Source organism: Oratosquilla oratoria, unplaced genomic scaffold, assembly GCF_046742065.1.
Source record: "Oratosquilla oratoria isolate Oo_2021 unplaced genomic scaffold, ASM4674206v1 SCAFFOLD89, whole genome shotgun sequence".
Lineage (NCBI taxonomy): Eukaryota > Metazoa > Arthropoda > Malacostraca > Stomatopoda > Squillidae > Oratosquilla > Oratosquilla oratoria.
In genome coordinates, this window is record NW_027467753.1 from 32,501 (window position 1) to 60,000 (window position 27,500).

General features: G+C 42.0%; 1 protein-coding gene across 1 annotated transcript in view; it reads left to right on the plus strand.

Annotated features, from left to right (window-relative positions):
* Positions 1 to 27,500, plus strand: part of LOC143024082 (uncharacterized) — a 166,607-nt gene that overhangs the window by 31,768 nt on the left and 107,339 nt on the right. The window contains exons 4-8 of the mRNA XM_076182828.1: positions 5,696 to 5,829; positions 10,518 to 12,534; positions 15,404 to 15,589; positions 19,376 to 19,507; positions 19,778 to 19,945. Coding sequence (XP_076038943.1) covers positions 5,696 to 5,829; positions 10,518 to 12,534; positions 15,404 to 15,589; positions 19,376 to 19,507; positions 19,778 to 19,945 — 2,637 coding nt within the window. The remainder of the gene's footprint in view (positions 1 to 5,695; positions 5,830 to 10,517; positions 12,535 to 15,403; positions 15,590 to 19,375; positions 19,508 to 19,777; positions 19,946 to 27,500) is intronic.

Here is a 27,500-nt window from a genome sequence, read left to right on the forward strand (position 1 = left end):
GAGAGAGAGAGAGAGAGAGAGAGAGAGAGAGAGAGAGAGTAAAGTAGGTACACAGACCCACCACGCTTATCACTAAGGTAGATGATGGGAGTTAGGGAGAAGAGGTTCCATTAGAGCATTTATTATATTCTGTCGTTGATAATTAATGTACCGTCGCTTATATCCTTGGGTTCCATCAGAGCAGTGATTCCCAAGCCGAGAGGGACACGTGTAAGTTGGTGTGATTGTGAGATTTCAGTGAGAGTTGTTAGTTGCTTACTCTGTGCATGACGTGAATGAATGCATATAATTTACCTGAAAATTATATTTTCCCTCGGGAAAGACGAAGATTTCTCACAGTCACGTGAATTGGGATGTACTTGGTTTCCTGTTGACGAATTGGCTGTCACCGTGCTAGCGTGCGAACTCAGTTGCCAAAGATGATATAAGGCGGGTTGGGGATGGTGACGCTAGGGTATGCATTGTATTTCATTACTGAGAACCAGCGCTTCTATCCTTGGGGGCAGAAATGAAGATGTTAAATGAGAAATTAAGGAGGCTGGCAGAAAGTGCTAGAGGTAGAAGTCGAAAGTAAACAGCTCTATTTATGTTATAAATTAGTTACCACTTATGAAATAACACGTGACTCTGGTCTTTAGGGGTGTCATTTTTAAAGTTACTTGTGCACATGAGGTTGACCGAAGAGGGAACCATTGCATTAGAGGAACTCTTGGAGACTTCGGTGGTAAGGAAGAGTCAAGAGTTATTGGGTAGGGAAGTGTCTGACAGGTTGACGACATGGGTGGGTGAGTGGGTGTGTAGGTTGGTGGGCGGTTGGGCCCCGGTGGCAGTAATGAGAGTTACAAGGGCTGATAGCTAGTCAGTGTCAGGCTATGGTAATCACAGTTGATATGTAGTTGCCAGACTAAAAGACTGAGGTGTAAGTTAAATATATTTACATCTAGGTTGAGAAATATTGGTAGATTGTCTCAAATAGGATGAATTTCAACATTGATATTCTGATAAGAATAAGTTGGTATGTATGAATTTTAATAATATATTTCATCCTACCAGGAGACATGATTGCAAGTGTCTCCATATATACTTCGTCTCCCATATGTAATCATTTTGTGCCTAGGTGGGGGTGGTTAATATCATTTTACACAAATTTTCCTTAACTAACCCTTGGTGTAAGTTACATATTACCGATATAACGTCGTGAAGAAGTGGCAATAGTCGACCATCTTGACTCAAGAGTTCATATTCACTCTTGCTCACCACCTTGCTAACGCCCATGACGTCATATTGTTTTGTTTACATTCTGAAGTGAACTGACCTGCTATTAGATGTTGCACAAGACCTTCGAGTATGTGTTGTGTGCAATGTGGGTCGCACGTATCATTGATGTTGTTGGTTTGTATATATGTAGTTAATTAACGCCTTGCCTATCTGTTGGTCTGTCTGTTTGGATACAAGGCGGGAGGGAGGGAGGGGATGGTGCGGCAGGAGCGCCTAATGATGCGTAGCGGCTGCTCCTCTGGTCCGTTCAGGTCGTCAAACCTGGTGCTGCAGCGACGCCAAAGACGACGACGACGACACGCACCTTTGCACGCTACTTACTACCTGCCAAGTCTCACTATCTCTCTATTTATCTCTCTCTTTCCTTCATTCTCACTTTCACTCTTGCTCTCACACTGACTGTTTCTGCCTAACGGTTTTTATGCGCCTGCCTGAATTCATGTGTAAGACTAGTGTCTCTGCACACTCCCCTCTTCTCCCCCTTCCGCCCTCTTCCATCACTCCTCCCTCTCCTCCGTAATCCCTCACCCTCTAAATGTGCGCTATTTTTCTTAGTAGTCTCAATTTATGCAATTTATCTCGTAATTTTTCCCTCATTCTCCCCCCGTCCACCCAACTACCCTCTTATTTTTCAATGTTTCCCCAGTCCACCTACCCTTCGCGTTGTTAATTAAGGACAGAAATGTTGATGAATTGTCGTCGGCAAACTACAACTCCCCTCGTACCGCCTACATTGTCTTGTTCCTTGACCCTTGCCCCCCTCCCCCTCACTCTCTCTTGCCACCTCTCCCTTCTTTCTCTCTCTCCCATCTTATTCTCCATTCCTCCTTTCTCCTTAATTTCCATTATCTTTTTGTTTATCCCCCTTCCCTGTCTTCTCGCCTCTCCTCTTTCTCCCATCCTCACTCTCTCCATTCCCCATTCATACTCTTTCATCTTTCCCTCTGCCCCCTCCATTCCCTCCCTCCCTTCTTCATTTCCTTCCCTTCCTCCATCCCTCTCCCCCCTCCCTTCTCTAATTATCCTTCTCCCCTCTCTTCTGTAACTTCCCACTCTCTAATACTTTCTTTCCCCCCTTAATCTCTCGTCGTTTTCTTTGCCTCCCCTCCCCTCCTTCCCATTTACTCTCTTCCACAATTTCTCCCCACCATTTTTCATCCCCTCCCACCTATACACACATACGGTACGTATTTACTTCCTTTAATTCGCTCGTTTCGGCAGCTTTCTCTTTTCTTCCTTTAATTTCCCACTTCTCCATCAAAGTAAAGGGTGTTATGACCCACTGACACCGGAAGCCAAACAACAAGAACAACCAAAAATCTACCCCTTCTCTCCTGCTCTCCTTCCCACCTCTGTATTTTTTTCCATGTTCCTTTCATCTGTCTCCATTTTATTTTTATTTTTCGCTTCCCTCTACTCTCCATCCCCCTTCTGTCTCCCCTTTATATCCCTCCGTTTTTTTTTCTCCAACATATTTTTAAACAACAACTCATTACCAAATACCTCTCTTGAGGGTGGTCCGACCACCCAAATTGACACAAATCTAGTGTTCTTTTAACTTGATTGGCTGGATATCTTGTAGTTCAGAAATGCCTTATCTCTCAAGTGATTTATTAGAAAATTATACTTCACATCACTCTGTAACTATAACATATCAGAAATTTCAAATAAAGGTCAAGCTATTTATTCATTACAAAGATTGAAGCTATTTCAGGATATATACTCATGTGGGTTCAACATGAACCCTAATCCTGCATAACTGTAGGTCAGTGAATGTAGTTTGTCCCTTCCCCATTATTCAATGAAGATGGCTCCACCCATGAGGATGAAAGGGTAAAAAATCCATCCTTATTAAAGTTGTTTTTAGAAAGACCAGTATGATTTTTTCTACCTTTTCAGTACAGTATAAGGATAAGAAATAGTTAGTCTTGTTGATGTGTTGTTAAGAAGTGCTATTCACTTACATGCACTCACCAGTATCATGGTGTTCCAACAAGGATAAAATCTTCAGTATAGTACTGGGTTGCTATGCAGAAGAAAATATGAAATGGTGTCCCCTTAGATACCAAGATCAGACATTTCTGACTTGACAGATTCTCAGAAGTTCATCCCAATTTAGATTTGTATTTATAGAGAAAATCCACAGCCCCTTGACAGGTTTTGTGAAATTAGTGAACAAGATGTAGATAGTCCATCAGAGAAGAGCTATTTCATGAAACTCCGAATATGAATAGCAATACTGCTGGTACTTAAGGGTGCATTATTCCATTAGTTGTAAAACATTAGATGTCAACTATCCCTCCTTTCTACTGCTGTCCTTAAATATCTTCTTTACCACCTCCATGACTTCACCTTTTCAATGTGATATTATCCCCATTGTAGTTCTGGCTATTGGTGATGAAATACAATCTGTATTTGTACTAGAGCATAACTTGAAGGAAAGTGATAAGATAAATAATATTATAGTTAACAGTTGTATGTTTCATAAACTTTTTTTGCCCAGCTCCTGTAGTCCAGTTATACAGTACCTGCAGTAGAGTTGACAACCACCAATTACTCCCTTCTCTTCATACTACCTAATGCTATAAAAACAGTCCCATGTTCACCCAACTCAAGCAATAATCCAGTGTGTCTTCTAAAAGAGATCTATGGGAGGGCTTGAGTACCAGTGCTGTCTGCTAGTGTGGAGGTGCCGGTGTCCAGTTAGAGAAACTTGAGGCAGCAATTGGTTGATTGATTGATTGATTGATTGTTGCTTCCAGTGATCAATCAGCATGTAATTGGCCAGAATTGCCACAGATAGCCTGCAGTATGGTTGTACCTTAGTGTAAAAGGCTAGACAATGGGTAAAGAAACTAAAAATAACCAGAAATAGGACCTTTTATTTCATGCATATTTCTGTTTGTATTGGTGCAAAAGGCATGATGGAGAAGTAGCACATTTCCCAACAGGTTTCCTTGTTGTGACTACAAAATGATGTTAGTGGTGTGCTGTCTTGCCTTGGTGTTAATTTTCAAGGATATATGTTGGTGGTAGAATGTACCAGATACCTGATATTAAGCCTTGCTGTTGAAGTACAATTTTGTGTTTAGTGACAGAATAGTCATTGATTGTCAAAAGTCTGTGTTACTGCATTCCATTCTGGAGTACCGGTACATTAACTGTCACTCATTTTAATAGCAACACGTTTCTTGAATTCTTGATAGGTCAGTCAATCGATCCATTGCCTCAGGTCTCTCTTGCAGGAGACCCATGGGTTCCAGGTAACTGGCAACAGGCACTGGATTGGCCCAAAAGTCATTCAACAAAGAAATATTGCATTGCTGTCTGTGAATGGCTAGGGTGGGGCAGTGCAAGATGAGGTGTTCATTGTCTTCTGTGTGATGGTTGCATCTGGAGCTGTTTTTTTCCATGGCCAAGCCTATACTGTATTGATATTCTCTTGGTGCTGGATGGTAATCTGAACACATTCATGCTAATGAGGTTCTTGCTTCTATTTGGAAGGGTTCTTGTGTGAAGCTAATGTCTGAGGGCTTTGTTGAAGAGGAAAGTTTTGTGGTCAGTCTTGAAGTACTTGTTTTGTCATCTGAGAGTGAATGTGTTTTCATGTGGATATATTTTGTGGTAGAGGTGGTAGGTTGTTGTAGATGTTTGAGTAATATGCCGCTGGTGTAGTTTTTTGTTGTGCTCAAGAAGTTGTGCTTGTGTGATGTGATGAGATGGGTGAGTAGGATTGAGAGCTTTTATGAACTGTGCACCTATCATTTTCATGTTCTGGTCTATGGATAGAATTTGGGTTTCTGTGTGTAGATGTTTTATTGTGGTGTTTTCTTTTATTATTATCAGTACAGTATTTTGCATTATTTAATGAGATGCCTATTTGTCATGGTTACCTTATTTTGTATCATCAGTATATGTTGCAGTTCACTCTTATGATGGAACAGGGATCAATGCATGTGATATGTAATGAGACACATTCTGCAAATGCTTCCTAAACAATTAATGTAATAATGCTTAGATTTTTTTTTTTTATATTCAAATGAATTTAAGCAAAAACATATTGCATAACAAGTTATGTGTTATATATCATTGTTGGTATCTTGTCTATATAATCAAATAAGAAATGGACAGTACTTGAATGTGCCTATGTTGCTTTATAGTTTATATACTAATTTTCATGCTCTTTTACTTTCTGACACCAGGCCAGTTACTAGGTACTCATGCTCACTACCTGCTCTTTTTCCATCAATATCACTTTGTTAGCTAAGAACTCTTCAACACTATCTTGAGATTTTTTTTTCTAAACATTTCTGTAAATTATGTAAGAAAAGTTGCATGGTTATGTAAGAAAGCTAGATATTGTTGTCATTGCATGGTTGTTCTTCAAGGTCAATAAAGATTTACTATTCATTTGCAGGGGACCGAATTGTTAGTGTGAATGGTGCACCTGTAAGCTCAAGGACATACAGTGACGTGGTCAAGGACATTCAGCGCTGTATCACAACCCTGCACCTCCTCGTTGTACCTCGTGAGGAGGACCTCCTACAGCAGGTGAGATTACTTTCTGTGCATGGGCATGGGCTTCATTATGAGTGATGTCTTACTGATGTGGTGAACATATTCAAAGATGGTAACCCTGTAAGTAGTGTGAATGTTTTGCAGTGCTAGGAGGATTGAAACTGCTGAGTGACACTTATGAGTACATGGTTATACCTACAGAGCAGAGCAATTAATTCATTATGATGTAAGCGGAGTAGGAAACACAGGAGTTTTAGTCTTGAGTTTATTCCTGACTAGTTTTGCAGGTATGCTTTTTCAAAAAAAGGATACCTGCGAAACTAGTCTGGAATAAACTCAAGACTAAGACTCCTGTGTTTCCTACTACGCTTACGTCAACCTGTCAGGATGTCTTAGTAATTCATTATGATTAATCTGCATTTAACAAACAATTATCAATGCTTTTACAATTATGGTGTACAAAATTATGAATCACATTAGGAACACTTTTACATTTATGGCATACAACTCTTCACTGAGTGACATAGGTTGAATCTAGAGGCATAACTTACCCATAACAGTAGTGTCCCAATCACTTCTGGCCCAAGGGTCAAGCTTTGGCCCTTTCAGGGTTAGTTTGTTTACACTTCACAATTTTCCTCCATTAACCCATGTGACATATGTGTGACCTTATTGTGACCTGGCTTTGATAAAATGGGTGGCCCCAGCCCAGCCCCAGCCTGTGGGTCCCTCTGCACCCATGGCCTGAGCCAGGCCTGTTTTTATCCATTAACCATGTGATCTTTTTGTGACCTTAATGTGATCTGTTTATGGTACTGTGGGTGGGCTTCTCCACAGGTATGGATCTCTCCCCAACTGTATTCTAAGCCTTGCTGCTGCATGAGGCTGTGTACTGCAGTGACTCTGACTACAAATAGACTTTCATTGAAATTAATAAAATCACTTGACAGTAGCTAGAATTAATATTAAGATGACATCGCTCCTAAATGAGTAGGATAGGTATGAAGAACAAAATTGAATTTAGCAGATTATGTACTTACTCATATTGTTATCAGTTGTCAATTTTTCATAGTTTCATTGCTCACTACATGGTTACTAAGTTTATTCCATTTGTTAAACACTCTATTGGTAAACCAGTTCTTGCCTATTTCCTTCTTAAACTTAAATTTGTACAATTCAAACCCATTACTATGACTCCTACCCACTGTCTTGATATGATGACCTTGCTTGCATCACCCTTTTTAAACCCCTTGACCCATTTGAATATGTATCTCTATTAGATCACCCCACACTCTACATCTCTCCAGAGAGTGTATATTAAGGTGCCTATGCCTGTCTTCATAAGATAAATTTCTGAGCCCTTGTATAATTCTCATCTGTACTGATTCTAGTGAATTAATATCCATTCTAGTACTCTCGTAAAAACTCCTGACCACTCTCAAGAGTTTTCCTACTATCACACATATCTGCAACACCTCCCACAGTGCCTTCCTGTCTACCATGTCATAAGCCTTCTCCAAATATATAAAGGTCCTATAGCTTTCTCACAAAAATCTGATCCACGTAACCCCTACCTGTCCCAAACCCACACCGTTCCTCACCAATTACTACCTCTGTTCCTCTCCCACTCCTCTCAATCAAAACCTTCCCATAAGCCTTCCCAACTACACTCAATAAACTGATCCCTCTCAAACTACTACACTCACACTTGTCCCCTTTTCCTTTGTAAAGTGGAATTATACCGGCACTCCTCCAGTCCTCTGGTACTCTACTCTCTTTTAGACAAACATTAAACAACCCCACTGGCCAGTCCACCATCATTGTACCTCCCTTTTTTAGCCACTCTGCAGACACCCATCCAACCCAAGTGCCTTACCTGTTCTCATCATTTTAATAACTGCTTTCACCTCATCTTTCCTTATTTCTCCTCCATTTTCCTCATTCATCACTGTCATTTTCTTAGTGCTTCCCACTACAACTACTTTTCCCACCCTATTCTCCTTCACATTTAGCATACATACATACATGTACATACATACATACATATACCAAGGCTTTTCCCCCCTTTCAAGGGAGGTAGCCAAAAAGGGAAAGGCACAAAAACACCCCCACCCATTTCATCCCCAAATACACTCCACACCCCTCCCACCCTCCCTCTCATCTGAGCACCTCCTGGATGACGGGTCATCCCTGCACCTTGCCCACAGCCCCGGGTCAGAAGCAGTGCCGCAAGACACAGTACATTCACAGCAAGGCCGCTTCATTTAATCGGCGACCCCCCCTCTCCGTCCCCCCTTGCATATAAGGAGAGGACGGGGAGAAATCCCTTCGGGATGCGTCAAAATTTGCTCACACATACTACCTCACCCCCACCCCCCTGCCCATTTCTCCTCATGCAATCACAACATCATCCATATACAACCATTCTCCACTCACCTCTGTCTTCCGTCCTCTCCCTTCCTTCCTCAACAGACATTCCCCTCTTCCCCAAAGCCCCCTTCACCCCATCCATCCACCTCATCCTAGGACATCCCCTCATGTTCACTCCCTCCACATCTGCCTTCCATACCTCTTTTACTAGTCTTTCTTCACTCATTCTTTCCATGTGTCCAAACCATCCCAATATTCTTTCATCAACCCTATCTCCCAGCTCCTTTTTCACCCCTGTTCTCCTCCTCACCTCCTCATTTCTCACTCTATCTAGCCTAGTAACCCCCACCATACTTCTCAGACACCTCATCTCAAACACATTCAAACTCCTTCTCTCTTCTTCTCTTATGTTCCACGTTTCTGCCCCATACAGTGCTGTTGGCACAATCACTCCTTCATACAGTCTCCTCTTCACATCCATTCCTAAATGTCTATTCCTCATTACACTCTTTAATCCACCCAGGCATTTACTCGCTTCTCTCAATCTACATTCTACCTCCACCTTCACTCCACCTTTTCCTGCTACACGTGCACCCAAGTATCTAAAACTATCCACTTCCTCCAGTCGCTCTCCCTTAATGTTCACTTCCAGTCTACTGCCACTTTCACCCCTTGTACATCTCATCACCTTACTTTTACCCACATTTATCTTTAGCTTTCTTCTATCACATACTCTCCCAAAATCTGCCACCAGCTTCCTCAATCCCTCCTCCAATGCTGCCACAAGCGCAGTGTCGTCTGCAAACAACAGTTGGCTCACCTCCCACTTTTCTCCATTTTCTTTAACCATCTCCAATCCCTGACCCACTACCCTTGCATTCACCTCTCGCACCACCCCATCCATGTATAAGTTGAACAGCCAGGGCTTTTTCCCCCTTTCAAGTGAGGTAGCCAAAAAGAAAAAGGCACAAAGTCATTCCCACCCATTCCATCCCTAAATACACTCCACTCCCCTCCACCCTTTCTCTTATCTTAGCACCTCCTGGATGATGGGTCATCCCTGCACCTTGTCCACTGCCCTGGGTCAGAGGTAGTGTCGCAAGTCACAGCACATCCACAGCAAGGCCGCTTCATTAAATTGGCAACCCCCCCTCTCCGCCCCCCCATTCACATTTAGCAACTCCCTAAAATAATCTGCCCATCTTCCTCTTAATGCTGTCTCCTCCATTATTATCTCTCCATTTGCACCTTTTACCTTTTCTTCTTTACTTGATTCACTTTCCCTTCCTAAGACCATCACAATTTGAGGGAACTTGGTCTTCATGAAGCATGGGATTTTGAGCAGACTGTAGGCTAGCCACCTGTTGTTCTGCACATTGTGTAACTGGTCCTGGCAGAAGTTCTTCTCGTCTGAGAAGAACCAGAGCATCCCCGGCTTGACTGGGTGTTTGACCTTGTTGAGGAGTTTCTTGGCTTTCATAAGGCAGTCCTCTTGGCCTTTGCAGTGAGTAGTTGGCCCTTGTGCCTCTTGTATGAGGAGTAGCAAAGATCCTTTTTCAATGCTATCTTCATAGCTGCCACTCCAATGCCCCTCTCTAGCCAAGGTCTACATTGCCTTGTCTTTTTAGCAGCTTCTCGACAAATTTTGTTGTGCGGACAAAGTCAGAATACCTGTTATGATCCTGCTAGCCACTGCTTCCACATCTCCATTGTAATTCTCCAGCTCATATCTCATTGCCTTCACGATGTTCAAGGAGCACTGAGCTGCAGCTAATATTTCTGAATTTTTTAATCTGGCACAAATCAACATGATACAGGCCACTCTCTTCCAGTATTCCAGTGCTTTCCAGTCGTTCATGCTCTCTAGTTCTCACACCCACCAATAGTACACAGAATCAGCTATCTGTTGCATTTTACTGCTATTAAATCCTTCAAATGGTTCTAAAATGACAGAAGATAACAAAATGATCAAATTTATCCCAAACACCCTGTATGTATGTGTGTAAGTTTATCAATCTGTTTGACAACATCTTCCTTTCAAATTCTGATGCTAGTTAGTCAACTTCCTTCACCTTGGTCTACACCCTCATAGTGGGGTGAGGGTTTTGAAAATGGGTTCCTGGGAGATAATTCCCTGTAGTTGCAGGATCACTGCTTGCAGGTACTCAACTATGGTGCTAGACAAAAGAGCTTAATCCTTAAATGAATATATCAGAGCAATCATTCCTTAAGGTTGTAAAGTGACCTTTGTTCCCATTGCATGATTGTATCAAAATATGCTATGCTTCAAGGCAGTTTGGAGCCATTATAACAGTGATGATGTAGTTGCTAAAAATATTTTGTTTTTGCAGGTGTTTGGTAAGACTGCACACAACCCAGAAAGCAACTTGGACTTTAGGATGCCAACGTTTACTCCAACACCATCACCACAGCCCCCCTACAGTGCCTATGCCCCCCATGCATCGCAGCATCCAGCACTTCATGGCCTTGCACCTGGTCAAGGTATAGATGCTGGGGGCATGGCATACCCCATCACTGTCCATGGTGGGAGTATAACAACATCGGCTTGGTCCTCACAGTCCTCCCTTGCATCCTTCCACCCAAACCTAGTACCCTTCCATGGAAGTCCTGCATTGGCTTCCTACCCATCCTCACAGATGTTGCCATCTGGCCAGCCCCTTCAGCCCCTTCAGCCCATCCAGCCCCAGTCTCACTCAACCCCGACCTGTGGCATCACGCTCAGTGCAGTTGAGCAAAAGCCATGCGTGCCTTCTTCCGTTAGCAGTGCAGTGCCCCACCAAGTGTCTTCCAGTTCGACTAGAATGAGTACAGTGCCTTTGCAGACTGCAGTGTCTTCAAGTGCCTCTGGTCCCAAAACAAATCTCTCCCAGTTGTTGCCACAAAAGATACAGCGCTATGACATTCCTGCCCAGACAATGGGCGTTTATGAACCTGTCATGGACCGAGCCGGCCCAAGAAATAGTTTGCGAGATCAGCGGCGCCTCGAGCGGGACCCTGATGGCCGGTTGTATGAAGTAGTACAGACACGAATGGTAGAGAGTAAAGTGGATCCAAAGGATCGGAAAGCATCCCTACCAGGCATAGGGTCTCGAGGGAGCTCACTCTTGAGAAAACCTTCATTCTCTGGGGACCAGGAAGCACGACGTGTTAGGGTTCAGTCTCTGTCTCCTCCCCGTGTTTTTGTTAACCCATCAAAGCAACAGCAGACAAACCAGCAACGGAGTGCTAGTGTCACCATGCGTGGGCCAAGTACTAGTAGTGACTCAAAGGAGAACAGGGCAAGAGCAGATAGTAGGGTTGGGGGCGAGGGACGAGCAAGGTCAAGCAGCAGACCAAACAGTATGGCAGATCAACAGATGGGCAGTTTAGAAAGTATACAATCTAAGGACAAGCCTACACAAGAAGTACTAGAGAGAATAAAAAAGAATGTTGAACGTAAGGAGGAGTTCTTGAAACGGCCTAATCAGCCCATCTGGTTGCCGGAGAGTAAAGGGCCTATCAGGGAGTACCATGTCAGTCCACAGAAGTTTCAGAAACCACTTTGGCCACCTCCTGGAGCCCAGGCGCCACCTTCTCCTGGTAGCATCACCAAGGCCCTGAGTTTCATTGCACCACAAAGACCAGACCACCACCATTTGCGCAGAGTGAAGTCGGAGACTGAAAATACAATGAACCGAGTAAGAACAAGTAGTGCTCCCGCCACTCCTACGACCCCCAGTAGTGCAAGTACTACAGGAGCACCTTCTCCACAAAATCACGTATCATTAGGCTCCTCTTCAGAGCCTGCAACACCAACAGCATCCCCTGCAACAGTGTCTAGTGGAGGAGACAGGAGCAGTGGCTCTGGCAATAAGTCACTGGTGGTCAATGCAGTGCCCAAGCCTTACCCAAGTGCTGGCACAGGGGTGGAAGCCAATCCTAACTCCCGATATGGCAAGACATTTGTGACAACCTTGTCCAAAATCCAGGAGAATATTGCAACTCCAGAGCATGGGTCCCTTTCATCCCTTGCCAGTAACCAGGGGACACGGAGCACCAAAGCCAGTGACACCACCAACTCTGCTCCTGTTACACCTACAGGTAGCCAGACGTCATTGCTGTCACCAGGTATGCGTGCTGTGCCCCTTGCTTGGGTGGGAGACAATGAACGCATACAGCAGTTGCACATTGTGTCCAAAAGAGCCAAGCAATTTGAGTCTGGTAAACCAGAACGTGAATCTTCTGCCAAGACAGCTTTCCACCGGTTTGAGTTGGCCCGCCTCTCACAGAGAGGAAAGGTACCCAACGTGGCTCAGCGCAGGCATGAGTTTGAGCAGCGTGAGGATGAAATCAAACATGAATATCCAGGTAAGTCACATTGCGTCAGTACTTTCAGTAGTTTAGTTTTTCATCTAACATACATGAGGTTTTAGGGGTTTTGTTTCATTACCTTTCAAGACCTTAATATCATAACAGCTTCATTACACAACCTATTTTCCACCAGTTTTTCTTAGCAAATTCCCATGCAGCCACTCTTCCCAATCCAAACTCTTGGCAGATTTAATCAACTTGCCCTAACCATGAGTTCTGTAAGTTATATATGTAGAAAGTTATTATGCATACATAGCATACATAAATTTCAAAATGAAGACTACTTTTAAGATTTAACTAAATATTTCCCATATTAGAATATGCAGCAGTGGTTGGTCTACACAAAATGAGGGAAATAAATAAGATTTAGAAAATACAAAGAGCAGCAACCAAATTAATTCCCAGCCAAGTGCATAAATAATATGAGGAGAAACAAGAATCATTGGACCTACTGTCACAAAAAGAACGAAAGAGGTGACTAGATTAAGATCTTTGAGTCATGGAAGGGAGCAGTTAAAACTGACAGAGGTTATGTGAACAAATTAGAAAAGACTACATGTCTGGAAAAACATCAAGAAACATATTTTTCTATACAAATGGGTCAACTTCTGGAATAGCCTAAAAGATGACATTACCAAACCTAATACCATAAATGAATTTAAAGGTCATTAAACTAGGTGAAAAATAAGCACAACCCCACAAACATAGCTCCTTATGTTATGATTAGATAAATGTCATCTTGCAGCACTCAGTATGCACACATTACAGGCAAGAAAACAAACTTTCTTTCAAAAATTTGTGGACCAAATTGGTGGCTGTATCAGAACACCTTGGGCATGTAAATTTTCAAGAGAGACCAAACACAAAAGATTCTACTTCAGTTGTCATACTCTGCATCTCATTCATTCTGCTTCCTCACACCTATCTCACTTCTTTTTGTCACTAACTTTCCAGTTGTACATCAGTCATTTCATTTTAGTTCACTTCATTTATTTCTTTACTTCTCCTTCCCTTTCTCCCACCCTGTGATCTACTGCTTTCCCATGATGCCTTGTCTAGGCCCTCACCCGTTACTATGTAATTTGATATAAATGTTAGTGTAGAGTACCTCTCTTGCAAGAGAACTTAGTGTTTCTTTGTGTTCATCATCCTAAGCCAAGTATAAAAAAGAACTCCTACTCAAAACTTTATATTAGGATTAACAGGCATAAACTGTTTAGTTCTTACTTCAACTTCATGCTCACATATTGCACTAAATATCTGTGCTTCATGGTTTCTTGACCTAACAAGATATAGTTGGTTGATAATAGTTGATTTGTTGTTTTAAACCACTTCAGTATTGTGTTGCACTTGGTAAATTTTGTTGTGGCAAGCTCTGGGTGTTTATAACAAGCATCTGAAGAGAAGGTCCTGGTTCAGATGAGATTGAGATTGATCACAACCTCTCTTCAGGTGAGCTCACCAACCAGCTGAATGTTCACTCCATTTGGAATCTCTAAGATTTGGAAAATCTCACTGTTCAGAAGGAAAGCCTTTTTTTTGAAAAATTACCAGATTATTAGAAAAGGCATCTGGTACCCAGAATTTTCTAGATTCCAGAACTTTTCTTCCTGAGTATTGGAGACTCAAGTTTTAGAGATCCTGCATAGAGAGAACTATAAGTAAATCTGTAGCACTTGTCCAGTACAATATTCATAAAATACATCACAGTATGGATTTTGGATAGTTTGATTTAGATGTTGCTTATTTGCCTTAAGAAAGACCACCCTAATACTTAGATTTACTACATAATACAGTATATATTTATGTGTAGTGTGCTCCTCATTATTTTGTTAACAGCACTTGTGTAAAGCAGGTAATGCTTTACATGTGCTAACACTATTATTTCCCCATTGAAGATTTAACTTTGCTCTTTGATGAAGAACTCAAAGATAGAAAAAAGGCTAATACACTTTTTCACATACTGCTGGATTTGGATGGGAAGAAATAGTTCATATTGTGGTTACAAAACATAGTAGGTACTTAAAGTTAGCTTTTATCTAGTACCTTAAAGTTTTTCAAACACCATTTCTTTTTTGTATGAATTACATCTAATATGTTTTATTTACATTAACTTCATTTAAAATGGCCATTAAAAAAAAAAAAGTCCCATACTGAGAAGATGGAAGAACTTGGGTATACAATGACATCGACTAAGTTAAAGCATAGTGAGATAATATCACTGCCTCCCATCCTTATAGTTTTATTTTCATGGCTCACTGTGGGGAGTTATTGATTTGGAGCTACTTCAGAGGCCTAATTTTGGGATCTTGTAAAAATCACCTGTGTATGTCTTCTACAGTGTGGAGCTTAGCTTTGTCATTGTCTGTCAACACTGTCATGTTTATTTTCATCTTCTGCCTTCAGGGACTCAAGTGACATCCCTAAGGTCCAAAGTCATACAGCATTCTTTTATTATCAGAGATTAAGCTGAACTTAAGAAAGAGAGCTAATCACTCCTTACTTCTACTATACCTTTTTCAGCTAACTTCCTTAAATCTTTCTTTTACTACCTCTACAGTTTCACATCTTGTTTGAGATTGTCTCCAAGGATATACGTGCTGTTTATCAGCAATGAAATATTCTTCATTCATGTTTGTCCTTGTCTTTTATGTAATTGTTGTCTTAAAACCATTGAATGTTAACTGAATATGAATATGGAAAACTGATCTTCTTTGGGGAAATTAGTAGATATATTATTTTTTGTTTGCTTAATGTTGCATTTGATATTAGATTATACATAACATTTGCAGCTCTTTTGTTTTAGTGTTATTGTGTTGGTAATTGTTGCTAAGCTATGTATGGAATACTTCTCTGGCTTGCTTAGGAATGGACTTTATCTTCGGCTCCCATTACACCAACGTTCCACGACAACGTAAAAGTGCAGAATTACTCCGAGGGGGAGAAGTTCCGCTCTCCTCCCCCTCACCTCCTAAAGTTTTGAGGTCCATGTCTGATGGGGGTAATGTCTTCCCTGTACCTCGAAGACTCTACGCATCCCAGCCATCTTCAGGTATACGATTGTCCTGAATACTGTATTTGTTCTGTGGTTGGGAACATGTGGTGTTTGAATAGTTATCTGTCATGGGTTTAAAGTAATTACATGTTAAGGACAGAGTTGTAAAAGCTTTATTATAGATTGAAAGTATTGTCAGATTGATCAGATGTTTCTTTGTAAAAATAAGTGAATTTTAATACAAAGTTGAAGGTACTACATAGAAGTAAAGAAAGAAAAATATTGAAATTGGTCAGCATAGACTTGCTGAGCAGTTAAGGAAACACTACATTGTGTCTGATCCCCTCAGTTTGATGGGGGACAGATAAACTCTTATCCCCAAGGTACTAAAATGAAAGGATTGTTATAATTGATTTAACCACCACCCTTATGAGAGTAAAATATATATGTATACATAAGGGTGGGTTAACCAAAATAAAGCATACACCATCGTACACCCATCCCACACCTATCCAAAAATACATTCATTGTCCCTTTCATCTTTACACCTTGTGGATGAAGAGTCATCCCTATCCCCATCACACTCCTCGGATCAAAGGTAGTGTAGGGTAAGACACAGCACCTCCACAGCAGAACCCAACAGCTGGAGCTTATTTACCCTCACTGCTTCATTATATGGTGACTGCTCCTCTCCAGCATCCACTCACGAAATATACAGAGCAGACAAGGTCATCATTTAGGGCTGTGTCATTTCCTCTTTCATTTACAGCCATTCACCATTTACTCCTATATTTTACACCCTCTCTTCCTTGCTTGACAAACACTCCTCTTGCATCCAGTGGACCGTTCTACCCATCCATCCACCTCATTCTTAGTCTTTCCCTCAGGTTCACTCCATATACATTTGCTTTCCACACTCATTTTGCTAATCTTTCCTCACTCATTCTTTCCATATACCCAAACCATAATATAATATATATATATATATATATATATATATATATATATATATATATATATATATATATATATATATATATATATATATATATATATATTATATATATATATATATATATATATATATATATATATATATATATATATATATCTATCTATCTATTTATGTACCAAAGGGTTCTCCCTCATAAGGGAGGTAGCCAGCCAAGGCATGCACACCCCCCACCTATCCAATTCCCATCTGTCATCCATTTGTTTCCCTTTTGTCTTGGCTCATTATGGATGACAGGTCATCCCTTTGTCTCCTCATTTTTTATTCTATCTATCCTTGGAACCCCCTACCATGCTTTTCAAGTGCTTAATCTCAAATACATTGAAATTCCTCTTTTCCATCTCCCTTGAATTACAGGTCTTTGCCCCATACAGTGCCATTGACACAATCACCTCCTCATAAAATCTTCTCTTTGTATCCATCACCAGATACCTATTTCTCATGACACATTTCACTCCCCAAAGACATTTACTTGCTTCCCTCACTCTACAGCTTACCCCCACCCCCACTCCTCCTTTCCCTGCTACATGTGGCCCTAAATACTTAAAAATGTCCTTTTCCCTAGCCTTTCTCCTTTAACCTCTTCAATATGAGTCAAATTCTCACATGCAGTGTAAGGCTGCCCAATGTATAATGATTTGATGATGCACCACAATACACACATTATAAAATGTAAAGTTATAGCTGTAATACTCATTCTCTCTCACCCTGAATGGTGATAACCATAGAAAACATGACCAGGTCTGTTCACAGAATATGGGTGTCACTAAGCTATGACTATAAAATAAATATAATCAGGACACCAATGCCAGCATCTTCATAACACCCACTTGTGCCTCATGATGCCAACATTGGCACCATCGTATGGAAGGGCTTAAGACTTCCATCTAGCCCTTGTAAATCTCATTGCCTTACTTTTACCCTCAATTACTTTCAACTTCCTCCTATCACATACCTTCCCAAACTCTATTACTAACTGTCTTAGCCCTTCCTCTGACCCAGACGCAAGTCCAGTGTCATCAGCAAACAAGAACTGGCTCACCTCCCACTTCTCTCTAACCATCTCCAATCCTCTACCCATCAACCTTCCATTTACCTTAAGAACATAAGAACGGAAGAGACTGGAAGAGACTATAATGCCTATACCAAAGGATTTTTCCCCCTTCATGGGGGGGTAGCCAAAAAGAAAAAGGCATAGAAACCACTCCCACCCATTCCACTTCCTATATGGAATAGGTGGGAGTGGTTTCTATGCCTTTTTCTATAAGGCCTACACCAGGCAGTTCCATGTCCCTTACCACATGTCATCCCTATCCATAAAGTTATCTAAGCTCTTAACAACCAATTGTGTCTGCACTCAAAATATGTACACATTGAACAGCCATGGTGACATTATGCAATCCAGATGCAGCCCCATCTTCACCTCAAACCACTCACTTTCACCATTCTCAACCCTAACACTAGCTCTCTTACTGTTGTAGGGGAAAAAAGATTTCTGCTACTATGATTCCCATGGTATATATGAAAAATACAAAAAAAAACCTTCCTCCTCAAAAAAAGAGAGACAGCCAGTCAAGGCATGCACCCACACTTCACCTATCCAACACCAATTTGTTTTCCTTATTATCGTAGCTCCTTATTGATCAAGGGCCATCCCTGTCACCTTACAAAGGATTACAAAGGCGGAGCATACCGACAGGAGACCTTTTGGTCCATATCTAGGTCGGATGCAGAAAAAAAATCAAAATAATAATAAATGAATAAATAAAAACTATGATAATGTAAATAACAAATAAAATACATAAATAAATGCATAGGTATAGTTAAATAATAAACAAACAGATAAATAGTCAATAATAATAAATTGACATATAACTAATAATTATTAATGAGAATCAAACAGACAAAACAAGACACAGCACCTCCATAGCAGAACCTGATAGTCAAAGGTGGTTTATTTCTACCACTTCATTACAGGCTCAACATTGCAGCGGTACTATTCTTGACCCCTAATTCAGTGATCTGAGTTAGAGTCCCGCCCGGGGTTGAAAAAAATTCCAGCACTGCACTGCGAGCTGGCACACCAACTCAGGTGGTCAAGGAGTTGGGGGAGGGGGGGAGGGGGTGGTTGCCCATGTGTAAGGTCACAGTATTACCCATAGATCGAGCTATATGAGCTCGGAGCTCTCATTTTGGAGAGTAATAGTTGTCGATCATGAGTCTGACACATGATCCAAGACTGTGGTGAGTCACATGGCAACCTGCACCTCTCAACCTCTCCAGAATTTACAGAGAAAACATAATGAAATCCCTATGAGCTGTGTAAATAGAATAGAATAGGGAAAAAATATCTTTTACAACTCTGGTCAAGAACATGTGGTTGATTGTGGGAAGAAACACAAGTTAATAATTTTCTGTATGTAGAGAGTTCTTTATAAACCGGACCCTACATAATCAATATTATTGCACAGTATTCCATATTGTACAATATTATTGATGGTGTAGGGATGGTTTTGAAGAATGACACAATATATTGAAGACAAATGTACAGGCCAAACACATGTACCTCTTCAATACCATCAATACAGTGTCAATGATATTGTGCAATACAGAATATTGTACAATAATATTGATCAAGCTGGACCCACTTAGGAGGCACTGTATTGAATGTGGCAGAGTATGCAAAGTACTGTATTTAAAGTGTTATGTTGTTATTCAAGAAAGACTTTATCATGCATTTGGTATGTTTTGCTTCATCTTTTTTCATATAGGTTATGTACAGCATATTATTGTTGGCCTGTGATAATAGAGAATTATTTATTATCTCACAGAATCAGTACGAACTCAGTCCAGTGGGGATTCAGTTATTCTGCGAGCAGCTAATAGAACTATTCCTGTAGGTGGACCAAGAATTCATTGTGAACCACCTCATGGATTTAGTAGTAGACCACAGTCAGACTCAGGTAAGAGGTAGCTTATACATGTCCATGTGCATTGAATGAATATCAGGAATTTTTTTATCTCAAAAATATACATTTACTATTTAATTTTAGATAGGTACTTAGGTGACTACTTAACATTGTCTTGAAAGGATATATTTTACTTTAGATGAATAAACTTTGTAAAAACAACTCTCCAACAGTATTATCAAAGAAATACAAATATTAAAAACAACTCAATATTCCAACAGTATTAATAAAGAAATATTAATATTGAGTCTGTATTTCCTTCAGATGTCCTTGAAAGGGAAAGGTCTCATTCTCTGACGTCCCAAAGCTCTCAAAGTCTTTGGTCAACACAGTCAGTAGATGAGGGAAACCTTGCCACATCAAAAGTCATGATTAGACCCAAGCCAGTACGTCAGAACTCGTACCTGAATGCTGTTGAATGTCCAGATGATGGTAAGTACACCCTCTGATTTTTATTTTCTTTATTTTTGCAAGAGTTTATGTGACAGTAAATTGGCATGCCAAAGCATGCAGCTGTTTCTTATCTACTTCTCAATTTCTTATCCAGAGTGTAATGAACCTATAATTTTACTGATTTAGTAATTTGATCTAGACAAGTCAGTAGTCAGAGGCTACCTCCCTTGTAAGGGGGAAAATGCCCTTGGTATATAGATAGATAGATTATGAGAAATCATCATGACTGCCCAGATATAATGAATACAGAGTGAGATGTTGGAGTAAGTAACTGATTAATTGCACTTTGGAAATGAAGCAAAATATTGTTCTGTCACAATAGATGAACAATGTCTATGTTATTGTAAATTTTTCTCAGAAGCCTGCAAGTGTCTTGGATATTTTTTGCACAGATGCTTTCTGGTTGTGTAGATGTGCTTTGAAATGCTTTGGATTTGATTTGAAACATTGTTGCATGGATGTATGCCTTCTGCTTGCATTGTTGGCTTATGTTTTATGCACAATTCACTGCTTGTGTAGACACCCCTCTTTTGTTTTATCCAGCTGCAGTTGCTGCTCATCGAAAATGTCAAGAAAAAAATTCTAAAGGATATTGTGTTTGTGATGATCGATTTGTTTTAACATCACATCATTGCGATCATGATATATTAAGCATAGCAGTTTGGTTACCAGTAATACCAAAGAAATCAAGATAACATCAGTCGAAACTTGAAAAGGTTATGAAAATTGTATGTGGCCTTCAATTGATTAAATTAATTAATTGTTGCCTTGAGTTTCACAAAGTGGAAAACCTGGAGCTCCACAGTGGGTGGCAATGATCCTTGGAACCTCTCACAGATCTCCGGGAAGAAACTTTGGATTGCTGTCTATGTTGTATCAGTTTAGGATTCTTTCTGTGTCACTGGCTTAAAGTGGTATGGAAAGGAGAGTAGTTGCTGGTTGTCAGCTATTCATGTGTAAAAAAGTGTAAGAAATAATATCCATCTCTCTATATATCAAGGGCTTTTCCCCCCTTACCAGGGAGGTAGCCAAAGTCAAAATGCATATACCCCATCCCCACCCATTTCATCTCCACCCATTCTCCCATCAACCACCCTTTCCTCTCTCTCATCATAGCTCCTTATGGATGACGGGTCATCCCTGTATCCTGCCCACTTTCATGGGTCAGAAGCAATGCAGCAAGACACAGCACATCCACAGCAAGGCTGCTTCACTTAATTGGTGACCCCCCTCCCTCTATCCCCATATGCATAAAAAAAGGAGATGGGGAGAAATCCCTTCAGGCTGCATCAAAATATCATTCACACATAACCACTCTCTACCCCAATCCACAGTATCATCTATACACAGCCATTCTCCACTCACCCCTATCTCCTGCCTTCTCCCTTCCTTGGTCAACAAACATCCTCCTCTTGCTCAGTGTCCCCTTCACTGTGCTATGTGTGTGCAACAGAAACACTTTGGGGTACATTGAAATCGGTTTTACTATGCCATTTAGTGTACATGGAGCGCTACATGCACACGGTGAGATGTACAATGCTAAACTGGGTTGAAAGCTTGCTGTGCAGAGCAAGAGAAGTACACATATATAAATGAAGACCATGTGGCCATATGAATGAGGCTTTGGCAGCTGTAATAGTCTTTGTAGGAAGCGTCACTGATGGTCGGGTGTGCTCATTGCGATGCCCTACTTGCTGGATGCTAGAGCACCTTATAGTACTACACCTACGAAACCCCCCATGGCGAGAGGTATGCCTATCCGCGAGCTGGGGCGAGCGACGGAGGCAGAAATAGGGGGACCCGCTTATGAAGATGGCAGGTCCTCCACCGAGGGATGGGACGCGACGGGGCGGGCGTCTTCGGAGGCCGGTGATCGCTCCTGTAGATGGCAGGGGCGGCAATGCGCTGGTCGGATAGCGCCAATCCTCGTCGGCAGAAAGGGCGTTTCGGAGCTTCCAGTACGAAGGAATGGAGTTGGGTAGGTCGCGGCGGTCGGACGAGAGCCCGGAGGTCACGCAGGTACGCGGGTGGCTGTAGGCAGGGCTTATCCGTGCCGCGGCCCGTAGTCTCCAAAGCGTCCCGTCGACGTCAGGGAACGGGCGACGGGTCGTCACCGCGAAGCGCCGGCGTTACCGGTGACGGCGCTCCTGACGTGAGGAGAGGGACGAGTGGATGATGGTTCGTCGTCAACGAAAAGTGGAGCAATCCAAATGGATATGGCTCGCATTTGGATGCAGCCCAGGTGGCAGCAAGCGTCTCCAGTGATAGTGGCGTGTCGGGTTTCAGCGCCTGTCGGAAACCGCAGGCCACACTGGACAAGGCGTATGTGCCCGGTATTTCACGGTCCTGCATGCACACTGCCTCGGGGGCGGAATCGAGATGAAGGTGGGGCTGTGCCAGGATTGTGTAATGTCACCATGATAGTTCAATATATATGTGGATAGAGTGGTATGGGAGGTAGATGTGCAGGTGGTGGGCAGGAGTTTGGAGTTAGGCCGCTTTCACACGAGCGTTTCCGTACGCGCGTTCGGGTGCGCCGCGTTTGAACTTTCAATGGAGTTCAATGGGACCGCAAAACGCGTCGTGTGAAAGGTCCCATTGAACTCTACTGAAAGTTAAAACGCGGCGCACCCGAACGCGCGTACGGAAACGCTCGTGTGAAAGCGGCCTTAGTGAATGAGAGTTGAGGGAAGTGGAGGTGAGCCAGTTGTTGTTTGCAGGTGACACTGCAAATGTATCTGAGTTAGACAATAGATTGTAGAACTTAGTGGTGGAGTTTGAGAAGTTATATTAGAGGATGAAGCTGAAAGTCAGGTGATAACATGTACAAGGGGTTAGAGTGGCATTGGGTTGGAGGTGAGGTTAAAGGGTGAGAGGGTGGATGGGGATGACAGGTGGTGATGGACATGGAAATGCCTAGTGTAGGCCTTATGGTCTCTTGCAGTCTCCTTCATTCTTATGTTCTTATGTTATGTTCTTAAAAGTTCAAGTGTTTGGAATCATATAACAGAAAGGAGGAGTGGGAGTGGGAGGTGAATCATGATGCAAGGAAATCAAGTAAATAAACGGGGAATGAAAAGTGTCATGATAAGGAGGTATCTGGAGAAGAATACAAAGAGAAGACTGTACAAGGAAGTGGCTGGTTGTAGATTTTCCACAGCAGTGTAAGAATCAGAGAATTTGAATTCGAAGGAGACAGAAAAGAGGTGCCTGAATATGTTCGAGATAAAAGATTTAAATAATATATTGGAGGTCACAGATGAATAGAATGAGAAATATGAAGGTGAGACAGAGTGGGGTGGAAAGAGAACTGATGGATAGGGTTGATCAAAGAATGCTGAGATGGTTTGGACTTATGGAAAGAATGAAGTAAGAAAAACTAGCGAAAAGAATATGGGAAGCAAAAGTGGATGGAGAGAACTTGAGGGGACGACCGAGAATGAGGTGGAAAGAGCATGTAAAGGAAGAGAGCATGCAAAGAATAAGAGTGAATAAAGAGTGATTGTTAAAGGGTGAGGAAATGATGTTGTTTAAAGGGATTTCTTCTTGTCTACTCTGTATTTTTTAAATGGATGAAGGAGGAGGTTCGCCATTTAACGAAGTAGTTGGGATAAAGCAGCAACAACCATCATGCCCTACTGTGGAGGTGCCATGTTTCGCTGCATTGCATCTGAAGTAAGAAAGGATCTTTAGATCATCGCGAAATTCGGTATTTGAGATGTCAAATGGATATGACTTCCCGCTGTATGCTCGTCATTGCATAGTGACGAGTCAGTCGAACTGGGCCAAGGTGTGGGTTCGGGAGAGTGAGGCATTAGGACACTGTAGAGCCAGAAGAGAATACCCTCCTAAGACATAGGAGAACTTATGTACAAAGGATTACAAAGGCGGAGCATGCCGACAGGAGACCTTTTGGTCCATGTCTAGGTCGGATGCGAAAAAATCCTAATAATAATGATAATGAATAAGTAAATAAAAACTATAATAATGTAAGTATCAAATAGAATACATAAATAAACGCATAGGCACAGTCAAACAACAAATAAACAGGTAAATAGTAAATAATAATAAATTGACATGTTGACATGTCTTTACCCGATGGTAAAATGATACTAACACAGAAACAGCCTGGTAACAGATGCCACATACTCCAGATACAATCACCACACAGAAGGCACAGAATATATTATTGTACATTACTAAGGGTCAGATGACGGCCTAGTCATTCCATGGATCTTTAGGTAATCCAGGAAAAGAAACCTGGTGTATGTTATACAGACAAAACGAGATTATATTATGAACAAGAAAACATAAGCAATGGTTTATGGTGAAGACATTTAAGAGAGAGAGAGAGAGAGAGAGAGAGAGAGAGAGAGAAGGACGAGGATCAGGATCGGTGTCTTCCTCAGTATCCCACCTTCTTTTAACAACAGAACTCCTTCTCTACCTCTCTCTCTCCCCCCCCTCTCTCTCTCTCTCTCTCTCTCTCTCTCTCTTTCTCTCTGTCTCTGTCTCTCTGTCTTTCTACGTTTCTCTCTTTTTCTCTCTCTTTCTCTCTCTCTTTCCCTCCCTCTCTCTCTCTCTCTCTCTCTCTCTCTCTCTCTCTCTCTCTCTCTCTCTCTCTCTCTCTCTCTCTCTCTCTCTCTCTCTCTCTCTCTCTCTCTCTCTCTCTCTATCTCTCTTTCTCCCCCTCTCCTCTCCTCTCTCCCCCTCTCCTCTCCTCTCTCCCTCTCTCTCCTTCTCCCTCTCCCCCTCTCTCTCTCTCTCTCTCTCTCTCTCTCTCTCTCTCTCTCTCTCTCTCTCTCTCTCTCTCTCTCTCTCTCTCTCTCTCCCTCCCTCTCCCTCTCTCTCTCTCTCTCTCTCTCTCTCTCTCTCTCTCTCTCTCTCTCTCTCTCTCTCTCTCTCCCTCTCTCCCCCGTCCCGTATTTCTTTTTTCATCCCTTCCTCTATTTCTCCCTCTCCCTGTCGCTAGCCACAAACGCGCGTGCACACACACACACACACACACACACACACACACACACACACACACACACACACACACACTCGGTGGCGCGGTTGGTAGAGTCTCCGACTGTCACTACGGCGGTCCGGGTTCGAATCCTGCCCAGGGCTGAAATAATTTCAGTATCGCTGCGCTTCGAGTCGCTACTCCAACTCTCGTGGGCGGAGAGTTGGGTGTGTGTGTGCGTGTAAGGTCACAGCATTACCCATAGATCGGTCATACGAGCTCTGAGCTCTCTTCCAGAAGGGAAATAGCTGTCGATCATGAGTCCAGCACGTGATCCAAAGACCAGGGTGAATACACAGAGGTGGTGGAGTCACCACACTTAAAGAAAGATATAAGAGAAATAGAGTGCAAAGGACATAAACCAAAATGACCCCGAGTCTAAATGACAAAAATGTATGAGGATTGAATGAAAAATATAGATTTCTCACATTTGAAGAGGCGACATCATAGATTAGAGAAATGTATAGAAAAAATGGACAGAAAGGATTTGCTGATATCGGATGAAAGATAAACAAGAGGTCATAGGAAAACAATGACAAAGCAAAATTGTTTGAAAGGTATTAGGAAGTATAGTTTTCCACATAGAAGTGTTTAAAGTGATGTGTGAACGCGTGAACGGGGTATTTGGGGTTTAACCAACGTGTTCGACAACCAAATACCCCGTTCACACATCACTTGAAACACGTGTCTGTCGAACCGCGTTCGACGAACCTTTACGACCGTGTAAACGCCCTCTTATGGAACAAATTGGATGGAAATATAATCCAAGATAACATGATCAACAACTTTAAGGTAGAGATTGATGAATGAAGGCAAAGGCATGGGACCCTAAGAACATAACTAAAACTTCATATACCAATAGATAAGCAAACACACGCACTTGCACGCGCACACACAGAAACACACACACACACACACACACACACACACACACACACGCGCGCGCGCGCGCATACAAACACATAAACGCACACACACAAAAACACACACACAAACACACACACGTACACACACGTACATACACACACACACACACACACACACACACACACACACACACACACATTCAAACACATGCACGCACACACACAAATACACACGCGCGCACACACACACACACACACACACACACACACACACACACACGTATACATACACGCACGCACTCACACACAAACGCACTTTCACACAAACTCACACACGCACGCGCCTGCACACACACACGCACACACACACACACACACACACACACACACACACACACACACACACAAACACGCATACACACACGCGCACACACACACAGATACACACATAAACACGCATACACACACGCGCACACAAACACACACACACACACACACACACACACACACACACACACACAGTTGGAACAAGTTAGATGAGAAAGTGGTGTGTGCAAAAACAATACATGAATTTAAAAATAGTTTAGATAAAATGAGATATGAAGACGGGACTCCACGAGCATAGCTCCCCTTCCCGTAAAATACAACTAGGTAAATACAACTAGGTAAATACACACACACACACACACACACATGCTTAGAAGGCTACAGCAGTGCATGAATTTAGATTGTGATGGTGTGGTACGGTGTAGCATCGTACAATTATGGATTATACTTACGTATTGTTCAATTAAGAATTGTATATTTCCCCCATTGTATAATTGTCATAGTATTTGTTGGACATTAATTTCATTATTTATTTTAACATCTAATTATTGTAAAGGGTGTAACTTTATATACGAGTGTATAGGGAGAACCAAGCGAGCTCTTGTATTTTGAAGTGTATGCACGCATTTGTCTAGTGTAGTGGTTTATCGAATTGTGATTTAATGCAGAATAAGAACAATGTTAATATACTTTTATTAGCCACCCTACTACAAGATTTATTTATGGTAACTGGAAAATAAGGAGATAAAACTCAAGTTTGAGCCGTTTGTGTATTTGTAGCCGAGTGTGATGATTGGGTTAGCGAATCCTTGTTCGACCACTATTTCAACCCAGGGCTGACATGCATCACAACACTGCAACACGGTACTCTAGCCCTGTTGGGCAAAGCGTTGTATGTGTGTGCGCGCGTGTGCGTGTGTATGTACGTGTGTGTAAAATCACATTACTTGTAGGCCGGGCTATATATGAGCTCCGGGAGGGTAATAATCGTCGATTACGAGTCCACACATGATCTAGGACCGTGGTGGTGAATCACACACACACACATACACACACACACACACACACACACACACACACACACACACACACACACACACACACACACACACCTGGTTCGAATATTGCCCAGGGCTTCGAGTCGCTACTCCAACTCTCGTGGGCGGGGAGTTGGGTGGGTGTGTGCGTGTAAGGTCATAGCATTACCGATAGATCGGTCATACGAGCTCTGAGCTCTCTTCCGGGAGGGAAATTGCTGTTATAGATCATGAGTCCAACACGTGATCCAAAGACCAAGGTGAATCACACACACACACACTAAACTATAATG